Source organism: Haliaeetus albicilla, chromosome 27 (assembly GCF_947461875.1).
Source record: "Haliaeetus albicilla chromosome 27, bHalAlb1.1, whole genome shotgun sequence".
NCBI classification, from domain to species: Eukaryota; Metazoa; Chordata; class Aves; order Accipitriformes; family Accipitridae; genus Haliaeetus; species Haliaeetus albicilla.
Genome location: NC_091509.1, coordinates 12,775,355 through 12,793,797, shown reverse-complemented (window position 1 = coordinate 12,793,797; position 18,443 = coordinate 12,775,355). Strand labels below are relative to the sequence as shown.

The 18,443-nt window shown below is 65.5% G+C and overlaps 2 protein-coding genes across 4 annotated transcripts; one reads left to right on the top strand and one right to left on the bottom strand.

Annotated features, from left to right (window-relative positions):
* Window positions 1-1,941: 1,941 nt before the first annotated feature.
* On the top strand, window positions 1,942-12,680 carry CDHR2 (cadherin related family member 2). 3 transcript variants are annotated; one of them, XM_069773014.1, is made up of 33 exons: window positions 1,942-2,021; window positions 2,368-2,446; window positions 2,925-2,983; window positions 3,414-3,479; window positions 3,570-3,709; window positions 3,980-4,033; window positions 4,276-4,365; window positions 4,961-5,050; window positions 5,384-5,506; window positions 5,584-5,727; window positions 5,871-5,946; window positions 6,149-6,255; window positions 6,335-6,565; window positions 6,656-6,811; window positions 7,037-7,204; window positions 7,475-7,536; window positions 7,630-7,870; window positions 7,976-8,212; window positions 8,491-8,560; window positions 8,648-9,262; window positions 9,528-9,599; window positions 9,885-9,934; window positions 10,049-10,200; window positions 10,412-10,514; window positions 10,595-10,683; window positions 10,915-10,989; window positions 11,107-11,184; window positions 11,270-11,330; window positions 11,437-11,561; window positions 11,721-11,834; window positions 12,004-12,081; window positions 12,188-12,248; window positions 12,464-12,680. In XM_069773014.1, the coding sequence occupies exons 3-33, from the start codon at window positions 2,938-2,940 to the stop codon at window positions 12,581-12,583; spliced, it is 3,894 nt and encodes a 1,297-aa protein (XP_069629115.1). In that variant the 5' UTR covers window positions 1,942-2,021; window positions 2,368-2,446; window positions 2,925-2,937; the 3' UTR covers window positions 12,584-12,680. The 3 variants fall into 3 exon arrangements, with proteins under 3 accessions (XP_069629115.1, XP_069629116.1, XP_069629114.1); XM_069773015.1 differs by lacking the exon at window positions 1,942-2,021 and having other exon boundaries at window positions 2,284-2,446; window positions 12,467-12,680; XM_069773013.1 differs by lacking the exon at window positions 1,942-2,021 and having other exon boundaries at window positions 2,284-2,446.
* Window positions 12,681-12,815: 135 nt separating this feature from the next.
* GPRIN1 (G protein regulated inducer of neurite outgrowth 1) lies at window positions 12,816-17,852 on the bottom strand. Its single transcript, XM_069772633.1, has 3 exons — window positions 17,768-17,852; window positions 16,445-16,538; window positions 12,816-16,243 (listed from the first exon to the last, which is right to left on the bottom strand). The coding sequence occupies exons 1-3, from the start codon at window positions 17,850-17,852 to the stop codon at window positions 14,827-14,829; spliced, it is 1,596 nt and encodes a 531-aa protein (XP_069628734.1). The 3' UTR covers window positions 12,816-14,826.
* Window positions 17,853-18,443: the final 591 nt, after the last annotated feature.

The window sequence follows — 18,443 nt, the reverse complement described above, 5'->3', positions numbered from 1 at the left end:
GGACAGGGCTGCCACGGGCCCCGCACACAGCCCACACACCGCAAGGTCAGCAGCACGGCCTGTCCCACGGCCCCAGGTGACACCGCCACTGCTCCGTCATTTGGGGTTTATTTGTTTTCCATCTCTTCCCCATTTACAACTTTCTGAAGAGTTTTGCCACTTCCCCTCCCATCCCCTCTCACCCACTGGAGGCTCACACCGACCCAGGCCCTGCTTACCGACCCCGGGTCAGGGAGCGGGGCCCAGGGTCTCCAGCAGCGGCAGACGGAGCACCGCGGGGTGTCCAGCGAGTCGGGGATGCAGAAACAGCCTCGGCAGGAACCACCGACTCACGCCCGGCCGGGGACGCAGGAGCCCCCCCGAGAAAGGGCTATGGCCGGGGCAGCCCCCGCTCTGCCGGCGAGGCCCCGAGGGGCGGCAGGGCTCCGGCTCCGCCGCCCTCCCCGGTGCTCCAGGCAGCCCCTGCCGCGCCCTCCCCCTTCCCCCCGCTCCCCGAGGGGCTCCCCAAGAACCGGGGCCTCCTCCCACCGCCGTGCGGCTGCCGGTGCACCGGGCCCTGCTGCCCTTTACGGCCGCCACCACCCCCCGAGCCCCGGTGCCCCATGCAGCCACCACCCCCGCGCACCGGGCCCTGCGCTCGGCCCCGGCCCCAACGCGCCGGGCCCCCGCCTGCTCCGGCCATCCACCCCCTCCCAAGCTACCGCGCACCGGGCCCGGCCCGGCCCGCTCCCCCGGGCCCCGTTCGCTCCCTCGCCCGTCGCACCGGGCTTCGCTGGCCCGTGCATCCGCCTCCCTCGCACCGGGCCCTGCTTGCGCCCTGCAAGGGCTCTGCCTGCCGCCCTCCCCGGTGCACCGGGGCCGGCCTCCCCACCCCCCTGCACCTACCTAGGCTCTACCTACCTCCTTCCCCAAGCCCCGGGCCCTGCCCGCCGCCTTTTCCCGGTGCACCGGTCCCGCCGGCCCCCGGTGCGCCGGCCCTGCCCCGCGCAACCCGGGCCCGCGGCCGCCGCCGCGCCCCGTACCTACCGAAGGCGCGTCCCCGGCGCTCGCGGGCCGCTCGGTGCCTGCCCCGGCCCTGCCCGCCGCTCAGCCCGCTCGCATGGCGCGGCGGCCGGGCCCGCCGGGCTCGGTGTCCGTCCCGGTGCCGCTCCCGCTCCGGCCTCGGCCCGGCCTCAGCCCCGCCTCATGGCGCCCCCGCGCCCGCCGACCCGATGGAACCGGCCGCGCCGCGCCTCCCCGCCTCCCCACTCACCCCCCCGCGCTGCGCCGATGGGCGCGCCCGCCCCCCTCCCGCCGTACTGCGCCCAAGAGCGGCGCCGCAAAAAAACGCGCGGTGCGGTGCTCCGGCCGTAATGCTCCGAGCGGCAGCGCACCCCAAAGCCGGCCGGGGGTGCGCTGGGGAAGGTGTCCCGGGCCAGCCCTTGGGAGGTGTGGGGTGATCCGGGACAGACAGGGGTAGTTTGCAGAGGGGTGTCCAGCACCAGGCCCGGGGGGATCAGGGGATTCGTCCTGGGCCAGCCCTGGCGGGCTCCAGGGGTACCCCCAGGCAGCCCATGGGGTGTCTGTGGGGGTGTCCTGGGGCAGCCTTTGCAGGGGCTGGGAGGATCCTGCACCAGCTCTGGAGGGGTTTTCTGGGGGGGTGTCCCAGGCTGGCCCCCTGTAGCCCCTTCTCTGGGGGCTCCCTGACCCAGGTGTGGGGTGAGATGGGGACACTGGAGCAGGCTGGGTGTCTGGGGGGACCCCACAGCTTCCCGGGCATCCAGACCCCGTGGCTTGCCCAGAGAATAGGGGTCAAGAGGCCCAGGGCCACAGAGGCGGGGGTCCCACAGCGCCAGGACTGGCCATGCCCCCACCCGTCACCTCCCAGCCCTCTTCTGCCTGAGCGGAGCTGCACAATCTGCCCTTGTCCCCAGCGGATCCAAAGTAGGTCAGGGAGGCTGGGCTGAGCCCCCGGGGAGGGGAGCAGGTGGCAGCGGGGTGCAGAGGGCCCCAGGCACCCGCCCCAGTAGCTGCACCACCAGGTTGGTGCCCACCCCCTGTCCTGGTGGGACCCCGGTGTCCCCAGCCCAGGGGATGTGGGGCATTTCCTCAGCCCCTCTCTGGTTCCCTGGGGTGGTGCAGGATCCCTCTGCATCCTTGCAGGCTCTGCATCCTTCCTGGGAGCCAGAGTCTCATGGCTGCAGTTTGGGCTGGCTGAATCCTGGGGGACGGCACTCAGCGTGGGGACCTGAGGAGCTGGGGTTGGGGACTGAGCATGGGGCTGGGCTGGGCAGCAGCTGAGGGATGAGCACAAGGAATAAGGAAGATGAGAGAGGGATTTCTCACCCCTCAATTGCAGTTAATAATTGATGAATGTTTTTACTGCAGGAGGCAAAGTTCTCTAGCGGTATCAGGGTGTGAGCGCAGAGCAGCCCGCCCGGCAGCATCCCCAGCGACGCGACTGCAGGTAAGGGATGTCGGCCCCTGCCCCGGCCCCCACGGGCACCGTGGCCCATTGTGGGGGGAGGTGGGGGTGTCTGTCAGCTGTGAGGCTGCCCACAGGCCATGGCACAAAGAGGGGGATACCATGGTGGTGTCACAGATTGCTCGTGGGCTCCAAGTGCTGCTTGGTGTGGCCCAGTTGGGCCCAAGCAATGGAGCCTCTAGCCATGCCCAGGAGAGGCTCCTGGGGTCCCCAAGCACCCCGATGGTCTCCAGCACCTGGAGGCCAACACTGTCCCCCCACGCCATGTCCCCAAGGAGCCTGTGCCCGGGTGTTGTGGCATGGAGCCTGATGCTTGCTCACCAGCTTGGCTCAGCAGAGGGGATTGTCCCTACCAGAGCCCCTCCTGCCCCAGTGGCTGCTCCCCAGGAGGGATTTGGGGTGGCTGATGGGATCAGGCACACATCAGCCCAGGTGCTTGTTCTCTGGTGTGTGTCCACAGGCTCGCTGGCAGGATGGCATGGCGTTCGCTGGTGCTGCTCCCCTTCCTCCTGGCAGCAGGTGAGGACTTTGCTCCGTGGCTGGCATGGATGGGCAGGAGGTGTTGGAGGTGCTTTCAGCCCCCAACACTAGTTCCAAATTCCCTGAGGGCAGCTGAGACCCCCAAAACAGCTGCCCACCCCATTGGCACCTTGGACACCCAATGGCAACCTTGCTGCCCCAGGGCAAGGCAGAGCGGGCAGGGGGCTGGGCAGTGGGGGTAGCATCCAGCATGGGTGCTGCAGCTGGAGGACAAGTGTGGTCTGGAGGTGAGAGGTGTGGGATGAGCATGAGGAAGGTGAGGGGTGGTGGGTTCCCCTGCCTCCTCTGGAGACCCAAAACACAGCCAGGAGCTGGGGCTGGGGCTAGGGAGGTGCTGCCAGGCACAGGGGTGCAGGGTGCAGGCAGAGCTCGGTGCAGAGGTGGTGCTCAGCACACCTCGTCCTTGTAGTTTCAGGCAACACAGCCCCCTTCTTCAACATGACCTTCGTCTATGTGCCTGAAGACCTGGAGTTGGGTGAGTGGAGCAGTCTTGGGGGAGCCCCAGGGTACACGAGGAGCAGCCAGAGGGTCCTCAAGCAGGGACTGATGCTGCCTGTGCCCCCAGGCCAGCAAGCTTTCCAGCTGAAGGCTATTGACTTTGATGGGGACCCGCTCACCTACAGCATCAGTGGGCCGGAGTCCTTCTACTTCTCTGTCGATGCCCAGACAGGCAGTGTGATACTGAGGAACTCCCTGGACCGCGAGGTGAGGGCAGAGACCAGGGCAGATCTCCCTGCCTGAGCTGGGGGGTCTGGGGTGATGGGAATGGAGGGCAGAGCCATGAGACCTGTGGGAGAGCTGCTCATGGTGGTGCTGTGGATCACTCCCTGGCCCTGAAGCCCGGCTCCAGGGGGGAGAGCTATCTGGGAGGAGCATCCCACCCAGGGGTGGCAGGTGGGAGGGCACTGGGGCTCAGCCATCCAAGGATCAAGCTCTGCCTGGCGCTGACCAAGTCCTGCCTTATGTCCCTCCCAGCACCAGGCCAGGCTCACCATCACCGTCAGGGTGTTCGATGGGACGAACGATGCAGTGAGTGCTGGGGCATGGGCTGGGTGGCTGAAGCGGGTGATGGGGACGGGGAGGGGAGCAGGGTCTCAGTGAGGCTGTGGACGAGGCTCGGTGGGGAAGGGGGCTGGAGGTGGGCTTTGCCCAGGGGCAGGTGATGCTGGCTGACTTCAGAGCCAAGGTGGGCATGGGATGCCAGAACTGCACCCAGCTCTGCTGGTCACCATCTCCCGCACCCATCCCATGCCCTCCCTGTCACCCGGTAGGTCTCCAGAAAACTTGCCATCATTGTGGAGGACCGTAACGACAACGCTCCAGTCTTCCAGCACCTGCCATATGAAACCTTCGTCCCTGAGGTACCTCCCCAGGACCTCCCGTCCCCACGGGCAGCAGGGCAGGGGTGCTGGGTGCCTCCTGTGGCATGGGTGCGCCGGGAACAGGCTGACCCTACACTCGGGCATGCAGTGACAGCGTGCCTGGGCGTGAGGCGATGGTGCAGCCGTCGTGGCTGACCTGGGAGCACTCCGTGCCAGGGCAGTTCCCGGCAGGGGCCTCTCTGCCTGTCTGAGGCACTGACGCATGGCTGGGACTCTGCCCTTGCGATGAGCTTCTGATCAGGGAGTGCCCGAGCTGCCGCTCTGGCTGGGCCAGGGTGAGGCCAGATTGGGGTGCATACAGGGTGTGGGGTTCACCCCAACTCCCCTCTGGCACCCCAGGGCCGGGGTGCAGCCCCTGCGCCCAGGGAGCTCTGGGGAGGGTGGCAGGGTGGATCCGGCCTCTGCCTTGTGTGAGCAAGGGCAGCAGCTCGTCCCTGCATGGCCCACTGCACTGGGTAGCCCCTGGAGCCCTGCGGGGCCAGAGCACCCCACAGCAGGGCTGGCAGGGGCTGGGCCCAGCACTACCCCTCCTGCTCTCCTGGGTGATGCCACCCCCCCACCACTGTGTGCCCAGAACACGAAACCTGGCAGCATCATCTACACCGTGTTTGCCAACGACATTGACACCGGGAACGCCTCCAAAGTCAGCTACAGCATCGAGGAGGTGAGCACAATGCATTGCAGTGGGGCATGCTGTACCCGAAACCCATCCCTGAGCCACCCCTGTGGGGCAGAAGGTGCTGGGTGACCCAGCCAGGGGCAGCCCCATGGCTCTGGGGGAGCAGGGATATGTGTCGGGTCAGGAGGGCTGGCTCTGCACCCACTGGGCAATGGGTGCAAAGTGCTGAACAGTTGCAAGCTGGGGATGAGCCAGGTGGTAGGGGGTCCCCACAGCCTGTGGGCCAAGCCTGGCAGAAGGTTGGGGATTGAGCCCCCATCCCTGCTTGGGCACGTCTGCTCCCTGCCTTGGTGACATGGGGTGATGTCCCCTGCTCAGGTGATCCCAGACAACACAAAGAATCGCTGGCTTTTCTACATCCTGGCCAACGGGAACGTGGTGCTCAATGGCTCACTGGACTATGCCAAGAACACCTTCTACCAGCTCAAGATCCTCGCCAAGGTGGGGACCAGCCAGGCCGGGGGTGCAGGACTGCCAGGTAAGGATGCCATGGGGCTAACAGGTGCTCCGCTCCCCAGGATGGTGGGGGAATGCTGCACAACGTGTTGACCTTCCAGAATAGCTCAACCTACCTGTCCATGACCATCCTCGACCAGCCCAATCTGGACCCACGGTTCCTCAACGAGCCCTACTCCAGCTCCGTACCCGAGAACTGCGCCCTGGTAAGAAGCCTGCCTGCCCCATAGCATGTCCCTACCCCTGGCCCTCCCTGGGGGCTCTGACGACCCAGGGCATCTGGGCCACCAGGCATGGGGGCAGCTGGAGACATCATAGGTCCTGCCTTGATGGCCAATGTCCCCAATAGGGCACCACTGTGCTGACGGTCACCGCCATGGACAGAGACACAGGGGTGAATGATGAAATCTCCTACAGCATCACCAGTGAGTGATGGGGCAGGGTGGGATGGGCAGGGAGTGAGCAGTGGCAGGGTGGGATGGGCGGGACGGGGGGATCAGGCAGCAAGGGGCGCCACAGGGACTGGTTCTGGGCTCCCAGGCACTGCCAGCATGCTCTGCTGGCAGAGAGGGCCAGGCCTGAGTTTCCCCGTGGCTGCAGCTGATTCCTGCTGTCCCGTTGCCCTAGATGCCAGTGTCCCCTTTGCTATCAGTTCCACGACGGGCACCATCACTGTGAGTGGGCTCCTGGATCGTGAGCAGCTGCCAGGCGAGGAGGTGCTACTGGAAGTCATGGTGAGTAGGAGGCAGCAAGGGGAACCCCATCCTCTTCCTCTCCCCTGGCCCCTCCGACCAGCTCTCTCCTCCTGCCCAGGCGCGTGAGATGCACCTGGACATCCATGGCAAGGTGGCCCTGGCCAGGACCCTGGTGGCAGTCACGGTGACCGATGTCAATGACAACAAGCCCCAGTTCTACCACTGCTCCCTTCCCAGCTGCAACTTCTCCACCAGTGCCCAGAACAACTTCAGGGGCAACATCATAGAGCACTCCTCCTCCAGACTGCCCGTGTCCAACCTCAGCATCGTCGCCCACGACCCGGACAAGGTGGGAGCCTGTCCAGGGGGCTGAGAAAGGGTGCAGGTGTTTTTCCTTGCTGCACCACCCACCCTCACTCCTGTGTGTCTCTCCCGGCAGAGCATCAACAGCAATTATGAGCTGTACCTGCAGGGTCCGAATGCCAGCGCCTTCACTGTCTCCCCCACAAAGATCGTGGGCACAGGGGAGGTCCAGCTCCTGGTTCAAGACCCATCCTCTGTGGACTATGAGATAAGCCATATCATGGTGGTGCAGGTGGGACCCGTAGGGCTGGCTCACTGTGGGGGCATTCCCTGCTCCCTGCATATGCTGGGGCACAGCGGGGACACAGCCCTTCTCCTGCAGAGTTCAAAAGCCAAAGCACAACGTGGCTCTGCCCTGGCAGCTTGCTTGGTGCAGGGGAGCTGGGCTGGAGTGTGACACGTCTCTTTCTTATGTTTGGGGACCCATGTGAGACACTGTCCCTTCTCCATCCTGCAGATCATTGCAAATGACACGGGAAACCCCGCAGACTGCTGCTCCACAGCCACTGTGACCATCAGCCTCATTGACAGCAATGACCACATCCCTGAGTTCCCCCAGAACACCTACAACCTGAGTGTGATGGAGGGCAGCCCTGCTGGCACCGTCATCTCCCCAAACATCACGGTCAGGCACTGGGCAGGGAGTGGGCACAGCTTACGTCCCCCAAGCAGGATGCTGGGCACGCCTGGCACCACTAATGCAGCTTGCGTTGAGGGCACTGGTCTCTCCATGGACACAGGAAGGAGGTGGTGCCAGCGGGCACACAGACTGTGGGACCCTGTGCCCATCAGGGCCACATTTTTGGGGTGCTCACTGCCAGCAGCCAGTGCCCCAGACTCATCACTGCTTTGGGGGCTAAGGCAGACTGAACAGACCCTTCCTTCTCTCTTTTAGGCCTACGATCCGGACAGTGGTGTCCTGGGCCAGATCACCTACCAGCTGCTCCCGGAGAGCATGTACGTACGGGCACAAGCAGCCATGACCAGGATATTGTCCTGGAGAGGGGGCTCCAGGCCTGAGCCCTGGTGATGGCTCTGTGTGTGCCGTAGCCGTAAAATCTTCATGGTGAACGCCACGACTGGGGCAGTACTGGTGCAGAACGGGAGCTTGCTGGACCGGGAGACTCGCTCCATCTACTATGCCAACCTCCAGGCCAAGGATGGGGGCAACCTGGTGGGCACCACAGTGCTGGAGATCACTGTGCTGGATTACAACGACATGGCACCCATCATCACCGGCTCCTACTTCATCTCAGTGGAAGAGGGGCTGAACATCACAACGCAGATCCAGGTATGCACTAATGGAGGTGGAGGGGACAATGGGAGGCTGTCAGAGAGGAGCAGGGACTGTCCCCGTGGTGCTGGACAGCCCTGTTCCAACCCCTGACCTTTTCAGGCTATTGACAATGACGAGCCTGGCAACCTCAACAGCAAATTGGGCTTCAAGATCTTGCCAGGACCATTCAGCAACAACTTCACCATCAACGCATCCACAGGTGAGATGCACAGCAAGGAGCCACTGGACCGCGAGGCCTTGGAAGACGAGCAGGGGCAGATGGTGGTGACTGTGGAGGTGTATGACCACGGCACACCACCACTCAGCACCTTGGTGAATGTCACCATCACTGTGGGGGTAAGCCCGGGGCACAAGAGGGGACACACTGGGGCAGGCCGGGGCTTGGAGCTGAGATGGATGGGCAGGGAAGGGATGTGGGATTCCTGGCCGTGGCAGAGGCACCATGTTCCCAGGCTCCCTGTGGGGGTGGAGGGAAGAGTTGATGCAGGGAGGCAGGAGAGGGCTTGTGTCTCTCCTGCCTGCAGGCAGGCAGGTGTCCACACTCCTGTCCCCAGCCTGCTGTGGGGCACCCTGTTTCCTGGAGCAGCTACAACCATGGGCTTTGTCTCCTGCAGGACACAAACGACAATGCACCCATGTTCCTCAAACAGTTCTATGAGTTCTCAGTCTTTGAAGACTCTCCAGGTAGAAGTTGCACAACCAGATTCGTGGGACCAGTGGTGTCCCTGAGTCAGTGCCCACTGGCCACTGAGTGTCTGTCTCCACCTGCAGAGTCCCTCGTGGGTGTGGTGGAGGCCACAGATGCCGACCAAACAGACATCAATTCCCGCATTTCCTTCCTGCTTCAGAGGGGTAGTGGCTCCAGCAACTTCTTGATCCGCTCATCCCGCCTAGGGCCAGGGCACTATGATGGGCAGCTGTCTGTGGACCCCGACATGTCCCTGGACTATGACACCCTGAAGCAGAAGTTATTCTCCTTGGTGGTGCTGGCAGAGAACACAGCCGCAGAGAACATGGGGGACACTGCCAATGTCTCGGTGGTGGTCCACATCCTAGACATCAATGATGAGCCCCCCACTGTCCTGCCTTTCTCGCTGAAGGATGTGCATGTAAGCGAGAACGGCACGCAGCAGGGTCTGGTCCACACGCTGATCGCCTCTGACCCAGACACCAACCACTCACTGGTCTTTGAGGAGCTGGCGGTCACCTGCTTCAAGGGGGCGAGCAGTGCCGGGGGGGTGTGCTGGGACTGGTTCGTGCTGGCACCCAATGGCTCAGTGCTGGTGAACAGCTCGGACATTGACTACGAACTGTGCGACAGGGTGGTGCTCACGCTGCGGGCTGAAGACCTGTACACCGAGAGGGGCAACCGCTACAGCCAGAATGGTACGGCACCCACTCCCCGCTCCTCCTACTGCCACTGGGCATGGGGGGAGGTGGGCCCTGCCTCTCCCACCTCCCAGGAGGAGCTGTGGGGAGCGGGGTGGGAGCTGGGTGGTTTGGCAATGGAGGGAGGGTGTCCCCAGTTCTTTTGGTCCCTGCCATCGAGACCTGAGCCTGGTGGGAGGATGGGACTCCCAGGGGAAGCAGAGGAGGGTGCTGCAGGGCTGCTCTGTTGGTGACCAGAGTTCTGCTTTTGGGGCATTTGTAGAAACCCTAAGGATCCTCATCACTGATGTGAATGACAACACGCCACTCTTCCTGCCCATCATGGAGACCTTCGGTGAGAAGCTGGGGCTGGTGCATCCTGTGGGCTCCTCTCTGCACCCACACATGCTCTGCCATGCTCTCTGGCAGCAGGCACCTTCCCCCAGCCACGGCAGGGCTGTGAGAGGTGCAGGAGCCAGGCTGGGGTTACTCAATGCTTTCCATGAAGGCTGTGGGGCTGAGGGCAGTGGGGGGATGCTTGGAGCTCTGCTGAGCCCTGGGGTTGTGTGGGCATGAGGTCTGCAGCAAGCCTGGCTGCACACCAGCATGACTGCACCATCCATCTGTCTTTCCCTGGCAGTGGTTGTCCCCGAAATCTCTCCTGTGGACCTGCAAGTGGCTACCGTAAAGGTGAGGAGCTGTGTGCGTGCGTCTGTCAGTCTGTGGAGCTGGGCTCACCTCTCCCCACTGTGGGCAGGCAGTGGCCTTTCCCATCCATGCTCCTGCCATGCTTTTTCCCTGCAGGCCACGGACGGTGACTCAGGGCTGAAGGGAACCATCATCTTCTCCATTGTCAGTGTGGTGCTCGTGGACGACAACGGGGTCAGCCGGCCCTTCGAGAACCTCTTCAAGGTGGTGACAACGCCTGAGCAGGACAGCTATGTCGGGAGCATCCAGTGAGGCCATGGGTCTGGGCCAGGGTGGGGGGCACGTGGCTCAGCTCCTGCCTGCCACAAGGCAGAGGTGCAGGCAGGGCCAGTGCAGGCTGGCAAGGGGACAAATCCATCCTGGGGTCCTGCCCTGGGCATGGTGGCAGGGTGGAGCTTGGGGGATGGTGACACCCTGCCAGGGATGTCCCATGGGATCGCCGACATCCCCATCTTGCAGGGTGGCCAGCAACCTCGATGGCTCACTGAAGGGGCAGTACCAGGTGACAGTGGAGGCTCAGGACCGTGAGGCACCAGTTCACACAGCACAGACCATGCTGAACGTGAGTGTCACGCCTGCCCCCCCATCCAGGGACGCCCCACGGCCTGCCCAGCCCTGCTCACCCCTGCTCTCCCCACACAGATCTTTGCAGTAGATCAGAGCTACCGCATTCGCCTCCAGTTCATGACAACGGTGGATGAAGTCCAGAGTAACTCTGAAAATATCAAAGTGTAAGGGGTGCTGGGCTGGGGTGGTTGGTGCATGGCTGGGCAGCAGGGGACACGAGCATGCAGGCCAGGACCCACCGACCGTCTTTCCCAGCTTCATAGACCATGAAGGGGACCAAGGCAGGCAGGTCCCCACCAGAGCCAGGGACTGCAGGGGGTCCAGCCGCTTCCTGTGCCCACGAGCAAAGCAGCAGGACACCCAGCCCAGCCTCCCTCCATCCTTCCTGTTCCTAGGGCCCTGACCACCGCAACTAAGGCAGGGGTCTACGTGGTGGCCATCCGGACCATAGAGGAGACCCGTGCCGCCCAGTGAGTGGGGCCATGCAGGTGGTGGGGAAGGGGACGTGGTGGTGGCATCGGAGGGGGTCACCCTGGGGCAGGGCACCATGCCCTGCACCCCACTCATGCCGTCTTTTGATCCCGCAGGGTGAAAGCCAAGTCAGTAATGGAGGCGTACTTCGTCTACAGCAACGGCACTGCCCTGGACGTCAACCAGCTGAGCGTGTGCGTGCTGGGCCGGGGGCCGCGCATGGGCACTGCCACACGCCTGGACTGGCCCCGCCGCTCACGCCTCCGCTTTCCTCGGCAGGCTCATACAGTCCAACCCGCTGGTCCTGGCTGAGCTGGTGAACCTGGGCCTGGCCGTCATTGTGAGTGGGGCCGGGCAAGGGGCACAGAGAGAGGGCACCAGCAACATGTGGGGCTGGGGGGTGGTCCGCTGGCCAGGGCTGTGCCCTCACCCCTGCTCTGCACCAGGGCCCCGGGGAGGTGGCAAAGCCCACCAGGGAGACAGAGCTGATTGGCATCATCGCAGGGCTGGCAGCGTTCCTGCTCATCTTCATCCTCATCATAACCCTGGTCTTGATTCTCACCACCAGGAGGTACCGCACCGCCCGCACCCCCTCCTGCCTCGCCCACCACCCCCATCCTCACCGGCAACCCTAAACCTATCCCCTACCTTCCATCCCACTCCTTTCCACCCCATCCCATGGCCCAGCTCCCCCTGCCCCTCTCACACGCCCTGTCACTGGGCTTTGCAGCTACAAGAGGAAGCTGAGTGCGATGAAGGCTCTGAAAGCAGCCACAACGTTCAGCCCTGCCGTGGCACAGCAGGGAGCCGGCATCCCCGGGACCAACCAGTACAATGCAGAGGGGTGAGTGGGGGCAACCTGTGGCAGGAGGGGAGAGCCCAGGCATGTCCCCCACACCCAGGGGCTGCAGGGCTCGCTGTCACACCCCTCCTGCCTGGGGAGACATGGCTACCCTGGGCTGACCCCACAGCCCCACGGGACGGTCACTCACCTACCACCCGTCCCTGGCCAGGGCCAACCCTATGCTGAACCTCTCGCTCAATCCCTCCCACGACCTGGGCTTTCATGAGGACTCCATCTCTGTAGCCAGGTGAGCTCTGTGGGCAGGTCTCAAAGGCCACAGGGCCATCACCCTGTGTCCCCACTCCGCCAGTGCCAGGGCCCTCTTCTACCCCCCCACCCTCCACTCTCCACAGCATGAATTCCCTGGATGAAAACACAGTAAATGCACCTGGGGACAACAACCTCAAGGCCAAGGTGAGTGTGCAAAGAACTGCTGGTGCCCAGCAGGGAGTCCTCCCACCACACCCCCCTGTCCCCTCCTCTCTGCTCTGGTTCCCGGGCTCCTGGATCCCTCATATCCCTCATAACCTCTCCATCCCTTTGCCAGCCCCCAGCTCCTAGGAAAGACAGGAGTGTCCCTGTCTCCCATCTCTGTCCTCATCCCCTCTGACCACACTCTCCTTCTGCAGCAGGGCAAAACACAGCTGACAGACCCCAGTGACGAGGAGGTGCTGGTGGCCGCCCTGAACCTGAAGGAGCCCACCAAAACAGCATACATCAACACCACCTTCACCACCACAGACTTGTGAGCAGGCGCAGGAGTGCAGCAGGGCCGGAGCGGGACTTGGGCAGCTGCTTTGATGATGTTGTGTTCAGAGGCTGGTAATAAACCTGTCCCACTGGGGTCATAGTGCCCTGCGGCCATCACCCCAGGGGGCTCAGCCAGCTTGGGGGCATCTCTCCTGGCACAAGGTGCTGGTTTTGGGCCAGGCTGGTGCCAGAAGGGAGGTGAGTGCCACCACGGGGCTCAGCCTGGCTTCTTGTCCCCAGTACCCTTCCCTGGGCTGCCCCACTGTCCCCTGGCCCCGCTCAGCCCCAGGGGAAGGAGGTGCAGGCAGCCCCACTCACAGGTTTGTGCAAGGTTTTATTACCCAACATCCACGTTGACAAGTTGGTCCTCCCCCCCCTTCCTCCCCCCACCCCCAAAAAAAGAAGTGAAGAGGAAAAAAAGAAGAAAGTAGGTGATGAAGCCGCAACGCCAGTGTGCCGCAGCCTGGTGTGCCGCAGCTCGGGGCTGGAGGTGGGGGACAGCCCAGGGTGGGGGGGATGGGGATGCCCCAGGGCTCCCGGTCTTCCCCGAGTGCCCATGACACTGTTCCCGCAGCCCAAGGCACTGAGCAGAGCCAGCACAGAGCAGGCACCAGCTGCAGCTCTGACTGCCAGCTGGTGCTTCAGCGAGCCCTTCACAGCACACCCCCCCCGGGGCAAGAGACAGCCCCGCAGGCCCAAAACAAGCCCAGGATGTACAACAGGGGTCTGGGGGGGCAAGACTTGCCCCTTAAAGAGAGGAAGTGGCTGCACTGGTGACCCTGGCACCTTAAGCTCTCCTGCACCTCTGCCCAGAGGGGATGGTGCAGCTCCTCAAGCACCCCCGTTTGCAGCCTCTTGCCTATCAGGTGCTGGGCACAGATAGGCACAGACCTGGCCTCCACCTTGCTGAGGCACTGCGGGGCCGGTCCTCTGCACGGGGCCAGGCTGGAGGGGCCGAGACCCGCGTCTCGGCAGGACGCCGTGGTGCTGCTGGCCACGGGGATGCTCACCCCCCTGCATGCCGACCCTTTGCTCCCGACGCTCTCCAGGCCGGCGGGGCGCAGGCAACATAGGAAAAGTGTTTGAAAAGAGGGTCACGGCCCCGCAGGCCACTAGGGAGGAGGTGGCTCCAGGCAGGACACGCATGGCTGAAAGTGTCTCTTAAAAAGCTCCAAAAATGCAAACACAGTTCAATAAAAGCCCCCCCACCCCCCACCCTGTAAAACCCCAGCTGTAAAAAGTGGCAGCGCTTTGCAGCCTTCGCATCCCTGGCTGCCATCAGACGAGAGCAGCCAGCAGGGCCGGAGGGACCCGCACAGGGACACACATCCACATCCCCAGCATGTGGTGCCTCTCTGGCACCGGGGCAGCTGGACAGGCCAGGTGGCAGGGCAGCCTTCATCCCCACCACCAGCCATGGCGAGGATGTGCCAAGGGCTCTGATGGCTGCTCCCAGGCAGATCCCCGGGCAGGGTGAGCTGGAGGCCATGGGGACAGACTCCCCAAGTGCCTCCAGCCACAGTGATGGCGATAAGCGGCTCTCCACCACAGCCGTAGTTGGCCCCAGTCTCTCCCATTTGAGATGTGTCCCAGTGCCCCGTGTGGCCACATCCTCCGAGCGCCGGGGCACCCACGGTACAGCAGTGGGGCAGAGAGGACAGGGCTGTGGAGGTCCAGGCTGAACGCCCCTGCACTGGGCAGCCATGGAGACCCGCATATGCACAGCCATGGGCTGGTCAGAGCGTGGCCGAGCCCTGGACAGGCAAAGCGGTGGCACGGCGACGCACCAGCGTCTCTCCAGCACGGGGAGCAATGCTGCTGCCTTGTGTGCGAGCGAGGCCAGAGCTCGGAGAAGCCAGCAGTGACCTGCCCATGCCCACCCGGAGCCATGTCCAGACCTGTGCCACGGGCAGGAGATGCCACGGAGCAGCCATCTCCGGCTAGAAGGAGCCACATGCTTCCTCGTGCTGAAAAAAGCCACCAAGCACAGAGACAGGGCACCAGCCTCACGTCCCAGGGCACCTCCACGGGGCTAGGCTGGTGGGGGGACGCCAGGCTGGCAGGGGGACCCCCGGCAAAGGAGATACCTCGCCCCAGCGTGCAGTGCTCCATCACCGCCTGCCCCAGCCCCAGGAGCCCCACACACTGGCAGCGGGCATCTCGGGACGCTGGGGCAGAGAGCCCTCCCCGCTTCCCCCGAGAAGCCCCACAGCACCCCCACCCCACCGGCGCAGGCAGCGGCTCACTCCATGGTGGGGCCGGTGCGGGAGCAGCACCGGGGCCGCCGGACGTTTTGCAGCAGAGCCCGAAAGATGCTGGGCTGCCTCTTGGCTTCGCCTTTGCGGGGGGCTCCCTTGACGGAGCCGGCACGGGTGCTCTGGGGGGTCATCACCACCTGCCGCCCGTGCTCCTCGATCTGCTTCTCCAGGTGCTTCTGGATGGCCATGCCCAGCACCTCCACCTCCATGGAGGCCCCATACACCTCCCACGTCATCCCCTTCTCGTCCCAGCTCACCTCCCGGATGGGCTCCGGAGCCTCCTCCGCCACTGTCCCCTTCACATGCACCTCGGGGTACGAGGCCTGCGGGGACTTGGCCACCGGCGTCATGGGCCCAGTGGCCACCGAGCGGGTCTCCACAGGCATGGACACCTGCATCTCTGCGTCCTTCTTGGAGGGCTCTGGGTGCGGGGGGGCAACAGAGCCCGTCTCTCTCTTGGGGAACGTGAAGGCAGCAGCCCCACCCGGGGGGCTCATGGGGCTCAAGGCCACCGACACCAGGGACGCTCGGCTGTCCACTTGCGTCCCCGTGTCCTGCATCCCGGCATCCTGCGGTGGGGTCACCTTAAAGGAGTAGGACTCACAGAGCAGCTTGGCTGTCCGGGGCTGCTGGCTGCTCCCGGCATCCACACCCTGGGCTGGGCTCCCCTCAGCTCTGCCCTGGCCCAGGGCAGCAGGGCTCAGCCCTGCCTCGCCTTGGTCCCCGCTCCCCACAGTGCCGGTGCCAGCGGGGTCTGCTGTGCCCCCCTGGGGGTGCTTGGGAGCCTCACTGCTCCTTAGCTGGGGCACAGCGCTCAAGGATGTCCCTGTGCCACCCTGGGGCTGCTCCTGGCTTGGAAGTTCAGTTGCTCCGGTGCCCACGGCAGGCTCCACGAACGCCACGTGTTTGGCAGGAGCCGGCACGCTCCCCATGTCCTTGCTGGGCGCCTTGAGGCAGGGCTCAGGCAGGGGGGGCACAGGGGCTGTGTTCTCCTTCTGGGTGCTGGGGACCCCCATCCCCACGGGACCACAGGCAGGGGCAGCGCCACTTGGTTCCCCGCAGCTCCCCGCCACTGCCGCCACACTTGGCTCCACACCAGCGTCTGGGAGAAGCGTGCTGGGAGCCGGTCCGGTCGGTGATGGCACCTTCTCCACCGCTGGGCTGGCCATGGTGCCCTGGGCCTCCAGCTCAGCCACGCAGCAGGTCCTCATGGCACGGCCCCCCGCGGCACAGCCGGAGCCGGGCAGGCACTCGCCCACTGGTGGGCAGCCAGGGGAGCTGGCGCTGGGCTCACAGGTGTCCTCGGCCCCGGCCTGGCGGCTCAGCAGTTGCAGCCCCTCGGGCTCCTTAGCACTGCCCATGCCCGGGGAAGGCTTCTCCCATGCTAGTCCCGCTGCTGGTCTGCAAGAGAGAGGATGGGGCAGTGAGGAGAAGCAGTGCGTGGACACCCAGTCCCTCTCGGTTGCCAACTGTTTTTCTCCATGCCACCCGTGACAACAGGTTGGGTGGCCGCCTGGAGCACCCACCAGCCCCAGCACAGCCTGTGTGGTGGCAGCCGGTGCCTGGCCCCACGAGAAGGGAGGAACGGTGTCGGTTGCCTACCGTAAAAGCCAGCCTTCCCCTGGCGCGGCCAGACTGGGAGCACGATCCAGGCGCTGCTGCAGCTGCTGGAGGGGGGGACGTGGTGCAGGCACCCCTGTGGAGAGAGCAGCAGCTGGAGAGCCTGGGATGAGAGCCTGGGATGCTCGGTCCGGGCATCAGGCTGAGAGCCTGGGATGCTCGGCACCCCCTGCCTGCCAGTGGGGAGCTGGGCACAGTGTGGGGTGAGACCGAGCTGGGCCTGGGGCTTGAGATGTGCTGCAGGGCATGGCAGGGGCACGGGCCAGGCCAAGTCCTTCCCTCTGCTCGCTGGGACCAGCATCCCCGGAGCTGGGAGTGACATGCGTCCCCCAGCCACGGGAACCCCCAGCTCAGCACCTACGCCCCGTGTTGCGGATGTGCCGAGCTCCCCGCCATGCTGCGCAGAGCTGGCTGCAGGCAGGCACCCCGGCACAGCGGGGGGACACAGGTTGCAGTCACCCAACTGGCCCCAAACCCTCCCAAACCCCATGGGACAGCCCTGTAGCAGGAGCATGGCGGGAAACCCCAAGTTCTCCAGGAGCCCCCCAGCTTTGCCAGTGCCAGCGAGTCCCTTGGGAGCTGGGAGCACATGGGTCCCACAGCCGTAAGGCACTCCATGCCTCTGGCCACGGCCACTCGTGGGTCCCGGAGAGGGCAGAGCCAGGCAGACGTGGCTGGAGCCAAGTGAGTTCCCCCCAAGGGAAGCAGCAGGAGCAGGGACCAGGCTGGTACCGACCCCCCTGCGGCCGCCCAGCACCGCTGGAGCCCCGGAGACAACGACACCGACCCCCCACCCCCATCCCTGTCTTCCCACGCAGCACCCCGTTCCCGGGGGGGGGGGGGGGGGGCCTGCCGCACCGCACCCCGACCTGCCCTGACAGCACCCTACGTCCCGGAGGGCTGTGGGTGCCCTGCCCGGCCCGGGGCTGGGCATGCTGCCCCGGTACTGCTGCTCCACGGAGAAGCTGCGAACCCCGGCACACCCGTGTGCAGACGCTCAGGCAGGCAGACACGCGTGTGCACACGCACAGGCACGCACACGGCAGCACATGGCTACGGGCACACCCGCACGCACGGACATGCGTGTGCAACGCCCCGGCCCCAGTTCCCCGGCCGAGCCCCGGGCGAAGCCGCCCCCGCGGCAGCCCCGGCCGGGGTTGGGGTTGGGGGGGGCCACCCCGACCCCGACCCCGCCGCCCATCCCGGGGCCCGCGCCGCCGCTTCCCCCCCCCCGCCGCCCTGGGGGTGCCGGTACGGGGCGGGGGGCGGCGGCGGCCGCCACGTGCGCCCCGGGGCCGCCGTTACCTGCGGCGGCGGATCCTCCCGTCCCGTCCCGCTCCGCTCCGCTCGGCTCCGGCGCGGCGGCGGCGGCGGTGGCAGCGGCGAGCATGCGTGGGGCGGCGGCGGCGGGGGCGGTACCGCGCCCCGGCCCGCTCCCCCCCGCCTGCCGCCCCCCCCGGCGCCCCCGGGCAGCGGTGGGGAGGTGAGGGAGGGCCGGCTGCCGCGAGGAGCGTGGGGGTCCCAGCACCCACCGGTGTCATCGCTGTGACCCCCACCGGCCCGCCCTGGGAGCTCCCCATCACCCCACAGCCCCCCCACCCCGGCATCCCCCAGCATCGCCCCCCCCCCGTGTCCCCCAGGGACGGTCACCCCGGCACCCCCCGTGCACCCGGGCACAACAGGGCACGTGGCCGGTACCGGCCGGCTCAGGGGGTCCCCAGCCCTTAGCGTGGCTCCCGTGGGTGGGGGTGACAGCCGCACAGAGCCCGGTCCCTCTCCTACCTGGTGATGGAGACGGCCGCTTCCCTCCCAGGCATCACTGGGGGGGGGGGGGGGGCTGCACCCCAACCAGCCCGAGGGACGGGGACAACGTGTCACCGTGGCGGGGATGGAGCTGGGCTCCCGCGTACCCCTCGCCCAAGGGTGGGGGAGGATGGGGAGGGGAGAACGTCCCCGTCTCCCTCCCGGCAGCGCTTGCCTC